This window comes from Nelumbo nucifera, chromosome 2, assembly GCF_055504915.1.
Source record: "Nelumbo nucifera cultivar China Antique chromosome 2, China Antique-T2T, whole genome shotgun sequence".
In the NCBI taxonomy this organism is placed as follows: domain Eukaryota; kingdom Viridiplantae; phylum Streptophyta; class Magnoliopsida; order Proteales; family Nelumbonaceae; genus Nelumbo; species Nelumbo nucifera.
In genome coordinates this window covers 19,947,160-19,965,791 of record NC_142650.1, presented here as the reverse complement: position 1 = coordinate 19,965,791, position 18,632 = coordinate 19,947,160, and the positions used below count along the sequence as shown (strand labels likewise).

General features: G+C 40.6%; 1 protein-coding gene across 1 annotated transcript; it reads right to left on the bottom strand.

The window, feature by feature from the left end:
- Positions 1-50: 50 nt before the first annotated feature.
- Positions 51-4,149, bottom strand: EMS1 (Leucine-rich repeat transmembrane protein kinase). The gene has a single exon (XM_010255657.3). It carries the CDS (start codon positions 4,147-4,149, stop codon positions 205-207), a length of 3,945 nt encoding a protein of 1,314 aa, XP_010253959.2. The 3' UTR covers positions 51-204.
- Positions 4,150-18,632: the final 14,483 nt, after the last annotated feature.

Here is an 18,632-nt window from a genome sequence, read left to right as displayed (position 1 = left end):
TGAACTTGTAAAAATATCTACATAAATTTGCTTTCTTTACAAAGGGAAAATAAAATAAGAACCAAGGAGCCATGTCTATTGTGATAGATTCTGGACAATAAATACTTTCCTTTGAAAACAAGAAAACTAATGAAATACATGTGGAGATTAAATGTAGGGAAAGCTTGATTTCTGAAAGCCTCCATATACAAATGAGAAACCTTTTTATTCTCCACCAATATCTTCGAGAAACTTAACCACCTCCAGCATGGATGGCCTCTTCATTGGATCCTCACTTGTGCAGACGAGTCCAAGATGCAGCACCTCAACCATCTGGGCAACCCAAACACTTCCATTGGAGACTCTTCCATCTAAACTTTCTACACTCTTTCCTCTTGTCACCATTTCTCTAACCCAGCCTACCAGATTTCCCCCTTCAACATCCTTAAAACAGATACCAGTTGGCTCTTTTCCTGTAACCATCTCCAATAGTATAACCCCAAAACTATACACATCCCCCTTTGTTGTGGACCTCCAGCTCTGAGCATATTCTGGTGCAATATACCCAAATGTACCAGCTATTTCAGTGGTCACATGGGTGTCATATGCACTTACTACTCTTGCCAACCCAAAGTCTGAGACCCGTGCTTCAAAATTTTGATCCAGAAGAATGTTACTGGCCTTCACATCCCGGTGAATAACACGTGGGATAACACCATGGTGCAGAAAAGCTAGCCCTCTTGCTGTTCCTGTTGCAATTTTTAATCTTTTGTTCCAACTTAATACATTCAGTGATTCACTTTTATTCCTTAACCAGGACTCCAAGCTTCCATTTGCCATGAATTCAAATATCAGAATCTTGTTGTCTTCAAAAGAACAGTATCCCAGCAAGGGGACTAGATTTTTATGTTTCACTTTTCCTATTGCCTCCATTTCTGCTTGGAATTCTCTGCTTCCTTGGTCCCGTGCCTTCCCAAGCTTCTTGATTGCAACCATCCTCCCATCTGGAAGGATTCCTCTATATACAGTTCCTGATCCACCATCACCAATCACATTCAATTTGGAGAAATTGTTTGTGATATGAAGGATGTCTGAGAGTGTCAGCTGGAGAAGAGGCTGCTCAAAACTGGTTCCTATGTCATTCATGGTTGCCACTCTGGTTTTCGCCATGCTCTTTGGAAGAGGCTTCATGCTATCCTGGAAGAGAGTCTTCCATTTGAGGAAGACAATAAACAAGCAGAAAAAGGAAAAAGAGGTACTCAGTGATAGAATCAAGATGGCAGGTGTGTCAAGCAACCGTCTCCTCTGTCTTCGTCCAAATTTGCAAATACGCCCTACTGAAGATCCACAGAGATCACTGTTGTTCAGAAATGATCTACCTGTAAACTTCCCACAATTCAGAACTGGGCCCCATAGCTGATTGTTTGAAAGATTAAGAAAGTTAAGATCAGTAATGTCACATAGCTCCTGTGGAATTTGCCCATGAAACAAGTTGTTGGACATGTCCAGGTACATAAGCTGTGAAAGATTGCCGAGGTATCTGGTAATTGTTCCAGTGAACCTGTTGTTATGCAGATCCAGGTAATTTAGATATGACAGGTTTGCTATTGAGCTTGGAACTTCACCAGATAATAAGTTCAAACTCAAGTTCAAAGTCTGAATTTGTCGCCATGAACCACTCTGCATGAGCACTCCATTGATGTCACCTGTGATCTGGTTCTGTTGCAAGTACAGGCCAACAATTTTTGTCAACATGGAAAGGGATAGTGGTAGCATACCAGAGAGATGATTGTTGCTGAGGTCCAGATCAGAAAGAGTTCCAAGATTGCCAATCGAAGCAGGAACAGATCCTGTAAACAGGTTCCCTGACAGATTCAATTTAACCAGATTCTTGAGCTTTCCAATCTCAGTCGGGATCTCACCATGAAAACGGTTGTATGCCAAATCTAGACCTTGAAGCTTATAGGGATCACCAACTTCATTTGGAATCTTCCCTTCCAGTTGATTTGAAGAAAGATCAATGGAAGTGAGGTTTGGGAGCTTGAAAATGGATGGTGGAATATCACCGGAGAAGTTGTTATTACCAAGTATCAGGTCTACAATCACAATGCAGTTACCTAGTTGTTGAGGAATCTTGCCAGAAAACAAGTTCCCAGAGAGATCAAAGACTCCGCGGTGCTGGAAGTAGCTTGTTTCAGGAATTGAGGGTTGGCGGAAACCTTCAGTTATTCCAAGGGGAAGGTCACCTGAAAGATGGTTATGGGAAAGAACTAGGAATTCCAGCTGTGTCAGATTTCTTATTTCTCTTGGAATACTTCCATTGAGTTTGTTGAACCCGAGATCTAAGCTCATCAGAGACCTGCATCTGAATAGTTCTCGAGGGATCTCTCCTGATAGCTGGTTGTGGTTCAATGACAGCACTAATAGGTCCCGAAGTTCCCCAATCTCCTTTGGTATTCTTCCTTCCAATCTGTTGTCATTCAGGATAAGACGTTGAAGGGTAACAAGGCCACCAATCCTTGGAGACAATGTCCCCCCGAGGAAGTTAAAGCCTGCACTGAACTCCATTAAGGAGTTTGAACTCCATATCTCCACTGGAATCTCTCCATAAAATTTGTTATAATCGAGTTCAAGACTCAGAAGTGGAAGATCAGATAAATATGCTGGAATAGCCCCAGTAAGCCTGTTCTGAACTAGAATAAGCTGGGTAAGGTTTTGACAATATCGAAATGTGTCATTGATCATCCCAGTGAGGAGATTGTTCTCAAGGTCAAGCTCTGACAAGAACTTGCAGTTGCAGAGCTCTGAAGGAATGTTTCCTGTTAATTGATTATGACTGAGGGTGAGATAAGTCAGGGATGTACAGTTGCCAAATTCCGATGGGATCGTGCCATGGAATTCATTAGACGCCAACAAGATCGAATCAGCCGAAACCCATCTTCCAAACCAAGGTGGAAGCTGTCCTGAAATGTGATTCCGTTCAATGCTGAATGAGATGATAGAATCCGACAGGCCTGCAAGTTTATCTGGCAGAGGTCCGGAGAGGTCATTGAAGGTAAGGATCACGGTTTTCAATTTCCGGCAGTTCCCAAGTTCTGGTGGTATTGACCCATTGATTGCTGCACTAATCAAGTTTAGAATTGTCAGATTTTGCAGTTTTCCGATGGACGGGGGGATTTGTGACTGTAATGGATTAATTGAGAGGTCAAGCATCTCAAGGCTCTGTAGATTGCCAATTTCATCAGGAATTGGGCCTGTGAGCCCACAAGAAGGTGCATCCAAGTTACGCAAGTTTTTCAAATTGCCAACATCACGAGGCAAGGCACCCTCGAACCTGTTATGACCTACATGGAGATCCCTCAGTGCTGACAGTCTGCCAATAATTGAAGGAATCGGTCCACTAATTGAGTTGTTAGATAGATCCAGTGACTGCAACTTTTCCAGCTGCCAGAGACTGGTGGGAATGGATCCAGAAAGAAAGCCATCACCAAGGTCGAGAAAAACAAGATTGAAAAGCTCACCAATGGACGATGGAATTGGACCAGAAAGTCCATTTCCTCCCAAAACCAGCACCTGTAATTTAGACAGATATGATATCTGATTTGGGATTTCCCCAGTGAAGGAATTTGCACCTAAATCCAAAATTTCAAGGCTTAAACAAGAACAAATAGCTGGGTCCAATTTGCCTGACAAACTGTTGGATCCAAGGATCAGTTTCTGCAAATGTTCTAGGTTTTGGACATCAGAAGAAAGGGTCCCATTTAGGAGATTGAAGCTCAGGTTAAGCGTTTTAAGCTTTTTGAGCTTCCAGAGCCGAGGAGGAAGTGGACCAGAGAATTCATTATCCGCAAGGTCAAGTAGCTCAAGGTTTGACAGTGATCCCAGCTCTAGAGGAAGAGTGCCTTGCAGACCCAGATGAGGCAAAGAAATGGAAACAACACTGCCATTTCCGCAAGTGATCCCTGTCCAAGTACAAGGGGAAGGACCCTCTCCCCAATCAGCTATTCCTTCTGGGTTCCTTAGAACCGATTTAAATGCCATCAGTGCCTGCAAATCTGAAGCACTGGCTGATAATAGTTCTGAAGAGCACAGCGATATCACCAAGAAAAGGCTCAACATGGAACTTGCAGAAGCCATTTTGAAGCTTAATAAAAACAGATTTACCTGCATTAAGTTCCGCAAATTAATCTGCAGTAGGAAACAAACTCCAGAAAGTTTTCATGACAGAATGAATACTAAGAAATGGTAAAGGAGGATTCAGAGTATTAAACACACCATGTTATATCACAAGTATACTGTAATGTCAACATTAACAACAATACAGCCATCGTCAAGAGAACCTCACAAGAACAAGAAAATGAAAAGAAGAAAGAGGTATTAAAACCCAGCTACGGAGCAACTTACTGGTGGGAAGACAATAGGAGAGTGGTGGTCATGCAGAGAAACCCATATTTCAGCAAACTGCGTGAGGAGGATCACTCAAGGACGAGCCTAGAATCTGTGGGAAACTCGCTTGGATTGTCGGAACAACTTCGCAGTGTTCAAATAAAAGCTCGTCATGTAAAGCCAACTAAACAATGTAAGGCACAGCCAAGCAGCGGGGCAGTGCATGGGAGATGGGGGATCAAAGCAGAAGTGTCTCAGCTCAGATGTGTGAGTCAGAAAGACAAGCTCAACTTATATTACCAAAGACATTCTCCGGTAAGAGTGTAGCATTACTGTTGTGCAAGAAAATAAGTAAAACAGAGTTTTTAGTTGCTAAATGCTAATGAATGAGAGAGAGAGAGAGAGAGAGAGAGAGAGAAAGAGGGGGTTGGCAAGAAAAGACGAAAGAGATGTCACCATTGCTGCTGCAGAGAGGGAAGGAGTTGTGTCTTGTGTTGTCAGTAGTGGTGGTGCTACTTTTGAGAGTTTTTAGCTTTGACAGACCCTTTAATTTATTCCCTTTTCTGATTAGCTGGGGCCCCCAAGTTTCTTCGTTTGGATAAATGGGACCCCAATAACGAGACACTGGTGGCCCCTACAGTCCTGGTGAACATGACCCCCAATAAATTGTAAATGTGAATACATGCACAGTATAAAGTTCACAAAGCCCTTGTCTCAAAAGAGGGAAAAAGGAATAAAGATGATCACTAATAAGTTTCCCTACTGCTTGTTCTGTAGTCTGTACTAACTACTAACTAGCCCTTCTCCAACTTCACGTGGAGATGGCCTCTACCTATCCATTTTAAGCTTCCAACCCATTCAAATGATGCCGTTCACTGTTCTAGCTACCCAGTTCCATACAAACCAAGGGTCTTGTTTCTTTGGGAAATGACCTGAGGGGACTTGTGATCGTATTGGGTACTTGTTGTAGGGACTAGAGATCATGAGAACAGCAAATGGGAACCCTTTGGAGATTATATGGGTAGTTGGGTAGCCCTAGTTAGGGACAGAACATAAGACAACACAAGGTTCTGAAAACAAAAATAAGAAATAATGGTTTTGTGCTAAAATAAACACGACCAAGGCTTCTCTAACGACTAAATGGGTGTTACTGTTAGCACTGATGAGTAGGTGGTACTGGTAAAAATAAAAGAGAAGTGTTGCAGAAAGCTCTAGCTAAAATGAGTGACTATAACTTAGCTATAGACCTTACATTACCAATGCAATAAAGAATGATGACCCACCATTTAATAGGTCTCAGCTAAGATATTGCATCTATAAAAAAAAAGCTAAGAGATGGGGCTCCTCTTTTTGTTTCTTCAATTTTAATATAATTTTCAAATATGTGCTTTGATCTATAAAGAAAAAGAAAAGAGATAGGAGGTTATTGCATGCACAAAGAATCAGCAATTGTTAGACTAATTTTATCGCTCTCATTTTGTGGGTGTAGTTTTGCAGTTGTAGTAGCTATTTTTAAACCACCCAAATAATTATAGTAAATTAATAGGTTACAGTCATGCAATCAAATTGTCAAGATCCACTTCTTGCTTATTTGAATGAAATGGTGGGTCCTGATCCTCTGTTAAATGTATGAATCAATGGTTATATTGAAAGTAGTTGTCAAGTTCCACTTCTTGCTTATTTGAAGACATGGTTAATCTATTAGTAAGAGAGCGCCTAAATATTTAAATTTCAGTAGTTCAAACGTGGTCAATATGGCCTTTTCAATTGTTACTGACTACGCCTGTGTACTAGTGCTGATTTCCAAATCTAATAGACACAGACGTCACGGAGAGAGAGAGAGAGAGAGATGGGGTTGGCATGAAGAAGAGTAAATATTAGGTGGTACATTACATCACAACAGTAGCTCATAACGATTGCACGCATAACGCCACAGTAGAAGTAGCAGCAAGCAGCAGCTCATAAACTCTGGATTTAAAACGATTGCACGCACACTAGTGGGTGGTGGTTACTTCACTTATTAACGAATCCCTCGGTTTCCGTTTCTATGTCTCTGACAGTGGGTGGTCCGTACATCCAATGCCTGTTTGACGCGTATGCGCGTGCGACTGGCAAAGGCAGACAGGCATGGCGATTCGATTCCGTGGATCCTGAGTTTTACTTCTTTATCGGGAATTGAGACTTATTGCATCGTCATTCGTGATTCGTGATTCGTGATCTTGATCTCCCCTCCCTCATTCTTTCTCCTTCTCTTCTCGGCAATCTCGGGTCGCGTTTCCCTGCTCCACTCCTGAGTCCTGACTCCTAAGTCCTAACCAAGATGACCAACCAGAGCTTTTCCTTTTCTTCTTCGACTTTCCTCCTCCTCTTTCGAGTGCTAAAACCGTTGGATGGGAATCTGAGTGGGTGATAGCGTCGGATGACCGATAAGCAGCAGTAGGCAAATGACGTGTAGCTAAATAAATAATCTCCTGTGCTGCAACATCTTCTCCCGAGGGCCGAGGCCAAGCCGAGGCTGGTGTTGGGTTTCACCGACGGACAAGCTATCGTTTGCTTGTGTTGGAGGAAGAAAAGACGCGCACCCGTCACCGCTTCGTTAACGTGCAAAAGCAACTCCCCAGGCCCCAGCGCAGCGCCGAATGCTCGAATCTTGATCCAACTGTTCCCTCTCCCTCAGAGCATTTTAGTGATGATAATGGCGTCATGCTTGCACTCGCCGAACAAGGCAGCCAGCCGAGCGGGAGGATGGGGATCTTTGAATTGATTGGTCACTTCTCGCATCACGGAGGGTAGTCTGTCTGTCTCTATCGCTCTGGCTCTTAATTAATTGGACTATTGGACTATTGAAGTGGGTCGTCAAGCTATTATCCATCTATCAATGGAGATCGGAGAATGGACGTTGATGAGCTTCCTTCTGCTGCTTGATGAGTAGCCGTACTTGCCTCATGTCTGTCATTCAGGGAGTTTCTGAGTGGGATTATTAATTCACTGCTTATAGATCACATTCTTTGCACGTAAAATTAGTGTTCTGATCACTTACTCACAATAACGCTATCCACACCTACATACATATCACTATATCACTACAGCCGCATGTTAAGAACATCTCCGCGCGATATTCTCGATGTACGGCTGTAGTGTTGTACTTGTATAGATACGTATAGGTAAGATTCTTGTGGATTTGAGATCCTGATTGGTAAAATTAAGGGGAGTGGGTAGAGGGTGCAAGTAGGGCGAATTAGACAGGGTAAATTCAGACACAATCCTAAAATTTGGGCTTAAGGCCTAAGTTCAAGTTTATAGATATGTATGTATGTATGTATGAGTATAGTTGCGCCAAGTTTATGTTACTTAAAAGATATAACCTTAAAATTAAAAAAGTCCAAATTCTTGAATTCGGATGTTAGGGAGATTTTTATTGAAAGTTCTTTTTAATTTGGCCTCAGAAATTTTTTTTAGAAGTTCTTTTGGTTGGGACTTGGGAGTATTTTAGGTAACTCCCGTCTTTTTCAAAACTGCAAGGGAGATTTTTATTAAAACGAAACCTTAGAGGGACGGTTTTATATTTTACCCTAAAATTAATGAAGAAAATGGCATCCATATCTCCCATGACCTCCAAAGCAAGCCGGAATAGCTGAGTCTTTAGAAGAAAACACAAATTACCAAAAAATGAAACAGAAATTACAATATATATATATATATAAAAGAAGGAAACACAATCAGTAGTCTCTTGCAGGAAAATGTTTGTTTTCCATAACTATTCTACGCCATCGAATAGAATTTTTTACGAAACAAATACATTCATGTTTGTTCATTATATGTGCAATCAATAGTCTGAGTTGAATTATAATAATAATAAAAAAAAAAGTTCTTTTTTTTCTGCTTGGCGTTGAATCATAATTGTTTCGTGAATCCTCTTTTTCATTTTTTGTTAAAACGAAATTAATTGCATGTCTAGATGAATCCTCCCAGCTTTTATTCGAGCCATCTAGGAGGGGAAGACCACCAAACACACGGAGGACTATATTGCAAAATTTAAGTTGTGTTTGCTTTGAAGGAAAAGGTAGGAAAAGGAAGGAAGACATATGAAAAGCTATTCAAGGTTTGAATAGATTTGCATAGGTTTCATACCTAACCTTTTCTTTCCTTTCATTTCCTTTCCCTAGAAGGAGAATGCTATGGCCATATGATCCGATGAACATCATTGTTAGGCATGCCCCAAACCATGCGGCATAATGATCAGTTAAAGTGGAATGATATTTTAAGGGTTGCATAACTCACTTTGGTTGAACTAATACACCAAACAGGCTTTTCATTCAGGCAGCTTCATGCCCTATATTTAAGCCAATTAAAGACAATAATCCACATTTAGTAACCAAATTCCTATGCTATATGGTAGCCTTGGTAGGGGTGGCGCAGCCAGCCTCAAACATAAACCCAGGCCTGGACCTACTCAACCGACATAGGCTGGGAGAGGTTCCAGCCTCCCTATAAACTCTATAAATAAAATATTAAATATATATATATATATATTATTTTATATTATATGTCATATAATATAATAATATATTTTATACATATATAATGTGTATTATATAAATAAAATATTATATTATAATATTTACATATACAAAATGAATATGTGTGTGCTAGGCCAGGTCTAGGCTAGGCCTAAAGTATATTGGGCCCAACCCTAACCCATAAAATTTGGAGGCCTGATGCAAGCTCGGGCCATCGTAGCACTATACGTATTTTCTATGTTAATTAGACAAGTTTCAACCAGAAAACTTTAGCTGTTTGGGAGCTTCTTGTGCACGGCATGTTACCATGGGCGTGGGGTAAAAGAGTATTTGCAATCTATCTATATACTTAAAGCATTAGAAGGGTGTAGGCAGCATTGTGAGGTTGATACTTACAATGTGTTTCTCTCTTCTTTTCTTTATTCTCTCTTTTCTCCCACCTCTCTTTGTTTAGAAAATTACAAGAATAACACATATAAGACAAACCTCCCTATATAATTGTCTCTATAATGTTCAAAAATTACAACAATGCCACATATAAGACAAATATCCTTATATAATTGACTTAATAGCATTTGAAAACTATAGTAGTGCCACATAAAATTATTTACGATTATGACATCCTATAAATAATATGCCATTCCTCTTCTTTCTCAACTCTCTCTCTCTCTCTCTCTCTCCTATTCTCTATCTCAACTTTTTATTTTATTATTATTATCTAAACATTTATTTATTTAATAAAATTAGATAAATTATTTATTTTAATAAAATAAATCGGTAGAATAAAAGAGATGTGACATTAAGAGATAGATTTCAATAAACATTTATTTATTTATTTACAAATAATTTACTAACAAATTATTCTCTCCCCTTAAGCCCAATATTTAGTGTTGTCAACGAGCCAGGTCTGGTTCGAGATAGCCTATACCAATCCCGTCCCAATAGACTTTTATTTATTTATTTAATTTATTTAATAAAAACTAGGGCTAAACCAATGGGTTGGGTCTATCTTGATGGAGCTAAATTTACTAAACATAATTATAACGGTTCCATGATTTTGTCTTGATTAATTATTGTAGTGATTCTCACTCTTACTTGTCCATAATTGATTCAGGTCCGGAACCAAACATTTTATGAAATATATAATTTTTTTATCTTTCTTGTATTTTCTATCATATGAAATAATGCTTAAAATAGTAAATTTGATAAATAATAAATAAGATAATATTAGTTAAAAATGTTTAACTTGTTAACATAAAAATAAATTAGTATTATTTTGACTATTGTTTTCAATATAATGAGGTCTATAATTTGATCCCAATTAAATAATCGGTTCAAGACTGGTTCTACGTGGTTGTTTATTATTCATAATAATATAGTTATAGTTATTTTATTTTAAAAAATATAACCTAATTTATTATTGTATCTCCCATGATTTTTGAATCATCGTTGACCTGGACAGTCGGATCGTTCAGCCCGGGAACCGTTTAGGCAACCGATTCCATTTTACCCCAAACCCAGTCCTTGACCAAAAACCATTCAATCAGTTAACGACCCCTTGACCCTGGTGATCAAAATGTCAATTCATCGACCCATTCAACAGTTTTTTGCCATTTTTTATTTTTAATTTTTTTTATCATAATGGACCATCCATTCAAATCGGACAGTCGAACCGTCAACCCAAAAGCTGATGGCCAGAAAGGTTCTATTTCCGAATCATTTTTTAAAACCATGATATCTCTCCAAATAGGCATAAAAAAATGTATCTCCAAATGGCATTTTTAAATTTTGCCCCTCGAGGGGCTTCCCCGCTAATCTATATTATAAGCAAAGAATTGAATGGGGGTATTGTGTCGCATACACGAAAAAACTCCCAAACAACTAAAGTTTTGCGGAAGCTAGCTTACACAACCTGGTGAACTTCATGGACCCATATTTACAGAAAGACAAAAACACTCTCTAGAGGAGCCATTATGCAATGTTGGTCCCAGGCCTTCTGGTTGTCCAATGATCATGAGATGGATGGCTGGATATGGATCAAATCTTTAACGTTTTATTTGCACAAAGTGACCACTTCCAGACTTGATCCAGCGTTCTCACACTTGTCAGCGCAAGGTTTTACCATTGCATCAATAAATCCCTCAAAGATTTAACTGTAGTTTACCAAGACTTATCTTGGTTAAGAGCTCCAATGAATAATTTAGAGAAGCATTGTTGGGTTCATAAGAATGAGAAATTTCATATATACAATAGTCAACATACAACAAATTCAACGTCAACCATACTGAAGAAGTCTCCATTTTGCTCTTGTCCAAAACCAACTTCACAGCTGAGTAGTATGGCTGTAAAAATTTGTACTTTCAAAGAAGCAAATCTACAAAAGCACCAACACCTTGGCTAGAGAGGCACTGCTTGAGTTTGTGTAGTGTGCAGCCTCTCTAGTTGTCGTATCCTTTCCTTTGACAACCCAAACAGAGACTCGATTTATGCCAATGATTTCTATTCATTGCCTCCAATTCCATATCTCATTTGAATTACCCGCCTCTCCTTTAAGGGGAAAATACTTAGAAGGTTGAGTATGTGCTGCCTCATTAGTTGCTTTGCAACAAATAGGCTTAGAATCTCCAACTTATCTCACTGATCGCCTTAGAGCACAAACAAACAATGAAAATATCAGGTTTAGTTTTAGAGTCATTAGACCTACCAGATACAACATACATTTAACCCACTTGAAGAAACCCCACAAATATAATACACCCCAAACCCAAAAACAATCCAATCATATAATCTAAAATATCCTTTTAACAGTCATAGAAACAATAACTGAATGCACTATTATTACATGCATTACAAGCTGATTATCGCTCTATCCTCCAAGCTGTATTGCGTTTCGCTGATAGAGTCCCGTGGTGCCGATAGTCAACGAACATGTCGATTCAGTTCGATTCCGCAACCAAAATGGGAGCGACCTCTTTTGCCACCTTTTCTATGTTAGGTCGTGGTAGGTCTTTAATGTAGACCGCTCTCTTCATAATGTTCATTGCACCAACTAGCTTCGAGAGCACATCGGCCTCAGTGTTTTCGGACCTTAGAACTTGTTGGATGTACTAAGAGTGGAAGTCGGGCAAGAGCTCTCTAACCTTGGCCAACTAGGCCAACATGGCAGGCTCCTAAGCCTCATACTACTCATTCACTTGGTTCACCACTAATTAAGAGTCGCTAGACACCACAAGATGTTTCACGCCGACCTCCTTTGCCAGTGATAGCCAGGTTATCGGCACCTCATACTCAGCTTCATTGTTCGAAGCTTGGAATGTGAAGCGTACTCCAGCTTCACCTCACTAGGGCCATAGAGGATTAGCGCAACTCTACTTTCGTGCTGGTTGGACAAGCCGTCCACATGAAGGATCCAGGGCTCCTTATCCCAAGTCGGATTTGGTGTCGCACTAGTAGATGCCTCCAAGGTAGTCACGGGCTTGACTACTTTTGTGTTGAATGTGCACTTGGCAATGAAGTCTACCAGGATCTGGACCTTGATCGCTAGGCGTAGCTCAAATCGGATGTTGTACTTGCTAAGCTGGATTGCCCATTTTGTTAACCTTCCCGAGGCTTTGCCTCAGACTTGCCTTAGAGGTCGATCGGTCAGGACCACAATAGTATGGGTCTGAAAGTAAAGGCACAGTTTACAAGCTTCTAAAACCAACGAGAAGGCCAGCTTTTCGATATTCAGGTACCTCATCTTGGCAGTATGCAGGACTTTACTTGCATAGTAAACAAGTCGCTGCACCCTATCCACCTTGCAAATTAAAACTGAGTTGACTACCTCATCACTCGTTGAGAGGTAGAGTTTTAGCTCGTCTTTGGGCTCTGGTCTAGTTAGAAAGGATGGTGAACTCGAGTACCTTTTTGGCTCATCAAATGAGAGATAACACTCTTCGGTTGTCTTTATTTGCATTAGAATTTCTCCCATCTTCGTGTTCAGTGCTGTGTAGTTGCGATTTTGGAATGGAGGAGTGCAAGAATGTTGGCCTGAGGGCGTGCTGCCTCTGCAAGGGGGCTTGCCCCTTCTTTGTGGTGACCTGCTAAAACGGCTACGTAGGGACCTGTTGCATCTTGGTGACTTGCTCTTCCGTCATTGCTTGTTGCTTCCGGATTCAATCTTCCAATCTCTTTCGCTTACCACTCAGCTCTAACTGAGACCCAAGCACTTTTTTGGCCTTCATGAACTTGGTGGCCTAGTTAAGGAACTCCTCCATATAGAGGTCGGAGGGTTCAAACCTCTCAACATAAGTCAAGATGTCGAACGCCGTTGATTGCCACAACGAGTTATACGACCGGATCGAGGTTAGGTATCTGAAGCCACTCCAGGTTGAACCACTTGATGTAGTCCCGAAGCTTCTCATCGGGTCACTGGATGACGTTCAGTAAATAGGTTACCAACTTCGAGCACCGCTTGCTTGTTGCGAAGTGAGTGGTGAAGAGGTCGACAAATTGACTCAAACTCCTAATGGAGCCCAAAACCAGCCCCGAGTACTGAAGGGATGAGAGATCCATCATATGGATGGCCGAACCCTGTAGGAAGGCTGGGCGAAATTTCAAAAATTTCTCTCTCTCCCATGTGAGAATCGCATTCCCTATTTTAGAAAACTACATTTTCAAAGATCAATCTTGAAACCAAACCGGACCAGATCTGAAACCAAAAGGTAAGAGAGGGATATACCTGATATGGAGTAACAGTAACTCCTAACGAAGGTGTTCACGCCCAAGAAGAAAACCAAAGACTGCTTTCACTGAAAATGACACAGTGTGAGGTGGAGCAGAATTAGAAGGATGGCTCTTCAGCAATAATCAAATTCTTCAACTAGAATGTGATGGAGGGCTGGTGAGCACGACTTCAAATTACCTTTTCTACCAAAAGGTAATATCAAGAACCTTTCTTGATCACTCCCACAGGTGGAGATCGAACTGACAGGGGCGGCAAAAGCAAGGAAGAGCAAAAGACAGGAGCAATCAAACTGCAGATTCTTCTCTCTGTGTAATCTGCGAACTGAGTATTGTGTTCTGGAAGTTCACCCTGCTCCTCTATTTATAGCCTTTAAAGAGAGCATCTCGTAATCCCATTAGGAGTTTCCTAATCCAAATCTTTTATTTGGATCTGAACTCTCTTTAAGAGATAAGCATAATCCCTTATTTTATGTGTAGATAAAAATCAGTCTTCCTAATCAAATTAAGAGTTTTCTGATCCAAATCTTTATTTGGATCTAGACTCTTTGAGTGGATAGGGATAGTCCCTTATCCTATCTGCCGATCTAAATCCCATAACTACCCTCTTTTAATTAATCTTATTCAAATTGGGCTTTAGGCCCATTAAGTCTATGTGCTCACTATCCCCTCAATTTGCTGCCTAGTTGGTTATCCTTGTATGGTGTGGGAATCAAACATTGATATACACATCAATCACATGGATTCAGCCCAACCTCTGTTACAAGGCCTGATCGAATTCTCTGTAGGAGTTAGTGAACCCCTGAGCCCATCACCATGGGCTCTTAATGGGCCCAACATTTACACTAAATGGTCATTGGGTCAATCCATCTTATAAAAACCCAAGGACTGTGGGCAGATGCAAGATTAACCCATCAGGTATTACCCTCAATGGTCTTACACTTAACCTCTCAGCCCATAATGATCAAACATTGCCCGACAAGAGAGGACTTATCCCTCGACTGCAAGGTACAGTGCTGCACTCTCTAGTCACATGGATGCTAGGAATTAAAACCTTTTGCGAACATTTTGAAACCATAATATATATGTATATCTCTATATAAATATATTTTGCAAAACAAATTTCAACGGTTGAAATCAACTGCCGGCAGTTTAGGTTTCCATCAAAGAGAGTGCATCTCCGATCATTCACTTTATCTGACAAAGGGGTTGATCCTGTCACTATGATCACCCACTCAGATGAATTCTCGGACTGTCCCATCATACCTAGGTTTTGACCCCCTCTAAGGATCTCACTGATTGGCATATCAAAGACAGCCCAATCCAACACCTAGTGTAGTATCATAATCGAGTCTAGGGGTCAAGTGTAACATTCCAGTTTTGCCCATCTATCTCCAAGGTTTAGGGTAATACTGGAATTCTGGTCCGGTTCAGGGTTTCAAGAAAACCCACACTGCATGTACCTCAGGACTCACCTTGGCAGCTGAGACAAGCCACCCCAACCAACTTGGCGGCACATCAGTGTCAGCCTTGGCAAGATAAATCTCCCCAGATCTATCCAATGGTTGTGAAGATTCTAAACTAACACGAGTCTCATATGTGTCCAGTTTAAGGGTATTACATAGAAACACATCATAATAACATGAATCAAATATGTACTTTATTCATTTACAATAAATGCCATACTTTATTCATTTACAATAAATGTCATAATGTACATCATTCTGATTGGAGCTAAGAGCATACACTGTCTAACAAGTACCACATCCGTGTTGTGCCCCGAAAGGTGGTCGGGAAGGCCATTCAAAGGCTCGCATCGTTGGCCTCGTGTAGTTGCATTAAGGCCTAGAAGCTATCAAAGTGGTCAACCGGGTTGGTGGTTCCATCGTAGGACTCCAGGCTAGGGGCTTTGAAATCCTAGGCCGAGGGGCCATGAGGATTTCTGCGGCTAGTGGCGAGGTGCGAGTCACCGACTGCACTGATGAGGTGGCGATCCATCTCACCCTTTTCTTGTCTTCTTCCTTCTTGTCCACCTCCTCGTTGTCGCTCGGAGCGATGCGGCTCTTCCCCACATTAAGTTTTATAACGCCTCCTTTGGGACCCCTCAATGGAGCTGGTGGGCTTGGATGCCACAACTCGTGTTGATTCCATGACAGGAACCTGATTATGGTCATCGTGGTGGTGAGGTGGGTCCAGTTGCTGATTATGGTATCCGAGCTGCTGATTCTGATGGACGTTCTGCCCGACGATCTACTGTTATTTGTGTTGTTGTTGTTGTTGTTGCTACTATTGCTACATCCTTGCTAATGCAACAAAACAGCCTTCCCACGTTCTCATTTGTAGGTCAATCCCGTGAACAAATTGCACTAGCTTGTTGAACCGGTGACCATCAATTCTGATGGGAACCACAGAGGACTCGATTGGTGGAAGAGGCGTGTTCACGGTGGGTAGAGGGTGGTTAGGGTTTTGCATCATAGGGACACCAGGTAAGGTCAGGGGAAGAGTGAACTGCCCCCTATAGACGATAGTGACAGAGGGGACGCCAATATGCATGGCGTGCTAGTCTTGCCCCCCTATGATTGTTCCGTCAGCATGTACGTTGTTGGAAGATGCCATTGAACTTGTGATTAAATAGAGAGTGTGGGAATACGACTTTTGTGTAGCGTTCCCATAGAGGGTGCCAATTGATGGTGTGCGATCTGATGCTCCCTGTTGGCAAATAGCTCGGATGCCGGACTGAGTAGGTCATTTGGTCGAGTTGCAAGAAAGTGATTATCAGAGTGTCTGTAAGAAAGCAAGAGGGCTAGAGAATTGTGAGAGTTAAATCACGCGTCCCTTGTGAGGTTGAAGGTGAGGCCCTTATATAGGCGAGTTGCTGTGAGCCTCACAAAACGCGTATGAGATCTCTAGCTTGTCTGGTTCAAAGGTGGTTTCACGCCTGGAGGTGGACTCCGCGTAAGCGGATAACGTTTATCCAATCCCGCCTAAAGCAGGCGAGGTGATAATCGGCTCTTCTAACGTGGTGTCGTGATCCCAAGGAATTCAAAGGTGATAGCCCACTTAAGGGGGAGGTCGCTCGACACATTCGGCATGTCGCTAACCGAAGTCGGGTCAGAAGGGTGGAAGCAGGTTGCCTTTTATGCCAACCTGAGGCCTTGCTTGGCTGTTCGCAGTTCAGCCTACCGTAGTGGTGCTGAGGTCATCAGGGTGGTTGTGAAGTGTCCAAAGTGCTCATGGGGTCTGCTTACGTGGTGCCGAGATGTCACTCTACTGTTCTACAATGTCACTTGTCGTGATATCATTGGAGGACCAAATTACCCCTCATCAATACTATTTGTTTTTAAAACAATCATAGATGTCATGGATCCATTTGACTTTGATTCTTGAAGGACATAATTGATCTATTTTTCTTCTTTGCCTGGATTTTCATGTCTTGGCTTTTGGCTTTGTGAGATGAGAAGCACATGAAAAGCCTATAAATAATGTTTAGTAAAAATCTGAAAAGTTAATTTTGATGGTCATTAAGGCTCGGTTTGGAAGGAGTACAAATGCAAATTTGTAGAGTGCAAAACCTTGTATTTTGTATTATTTTGTATGTATTTGCACTGTACATATTTGTATTTGTACTCCTTTCATACTGAACCTAAGGCTCAATTTGGATGGAGTACAAATACAAAAATGTAATTTACAAATACATACAAAATAATATAAAATAGAAGGTTTTGCGCCTTACATATTTATATCTGTACTTCTTTCAAATGGAGCATAAGGCTCGGTTTAGAAGAAGTACAAATAAAAATATATCGAGTGCAAAACCTTATATTTTGGATTATTTTATATGTATTGACACTCTACATATTTACATTTGTACTCCTTCCAAACTCAGCATAAGGCTCAAAAGGGTAGAAATATAAATATGCGCAAATATTATACTCTATATATTTGAATTTATACTCCTTCCAGACTGAACCTAAACCTTTCCAAATGGATCCCGAAACACGAAGTGTGTGACCGGACGTTTGAAAGTCCGAAACCCAGTCGAACATCCAATCTAATTATTTTCAGATTCAGATGATATGCTTGCATAATTGAAGTGGATTCGGGTTTATAATATGCATCTGATTAATATTCGAGTTCAGTTGCAAATCTAATCCCAAATGTCATTTAATATTTATATAAATTTATTATACATGTGAAAAGTATTAATTTTTTATAACAATTTTTGTTATCTTAACGAAATATAGAGTGGGCTTTGATTAAATTAGAATCTGATTCAAGATCCCTATATTCGATTGGATCCAAATTTCAATGTTCAATAATCAAACCAAATCATATTTGGATGTGGTTGGGTCCCATGATCCCATTTGAATCTCCAATTACAGCCCTACTTATGATATATTTATGCATGTATACAGGTAGGATTCGATTATGATGAGACTTGGAATCCAAATAATTTATAACAAATCAATTGGTATCACCAAAAGCAGTAACCAATTGTGTGGTATTCACGAGGGGGTTGATTGGTTAAGCCACTTTTAGTATCATAGCTCTCTAACATCATAGATTTATCCATGTTAATACATCAAATCAGATTTATATGTGGCTAGGTTCCCTTAGAATCCCAACCAAATTATTGACCTACTTACGATATTTTGATTTAAAGTTATTCTAGTGTCATGCCCTTTTGGTGTCATAGAAATTGCTATATATAGAGAGAGAGAGAGATTGGCTTCGGCTGGGGCAAGCCCATGCTCACACCATTCCAATGGCCTCTTGCAAACTTGCATTAGGAATATTTCTCCATGAAATAAAGCATACGAGTAGGGAGATATTCCTAATGCAGGACTGTAAAGGCTGTTCGTACGGGCATTGCCCTGATGAAAGCCGAACTCATAGTACAACAAGTGTCTCATAAAAATACTGATGGCCAATCAATTGGTATCATCCAATTGTAAGGCTGTAAATGGTATCCGATTGTTTGAACTTAATTCCATTAAGGATGATCTGAATTCAATCTGTTTATGA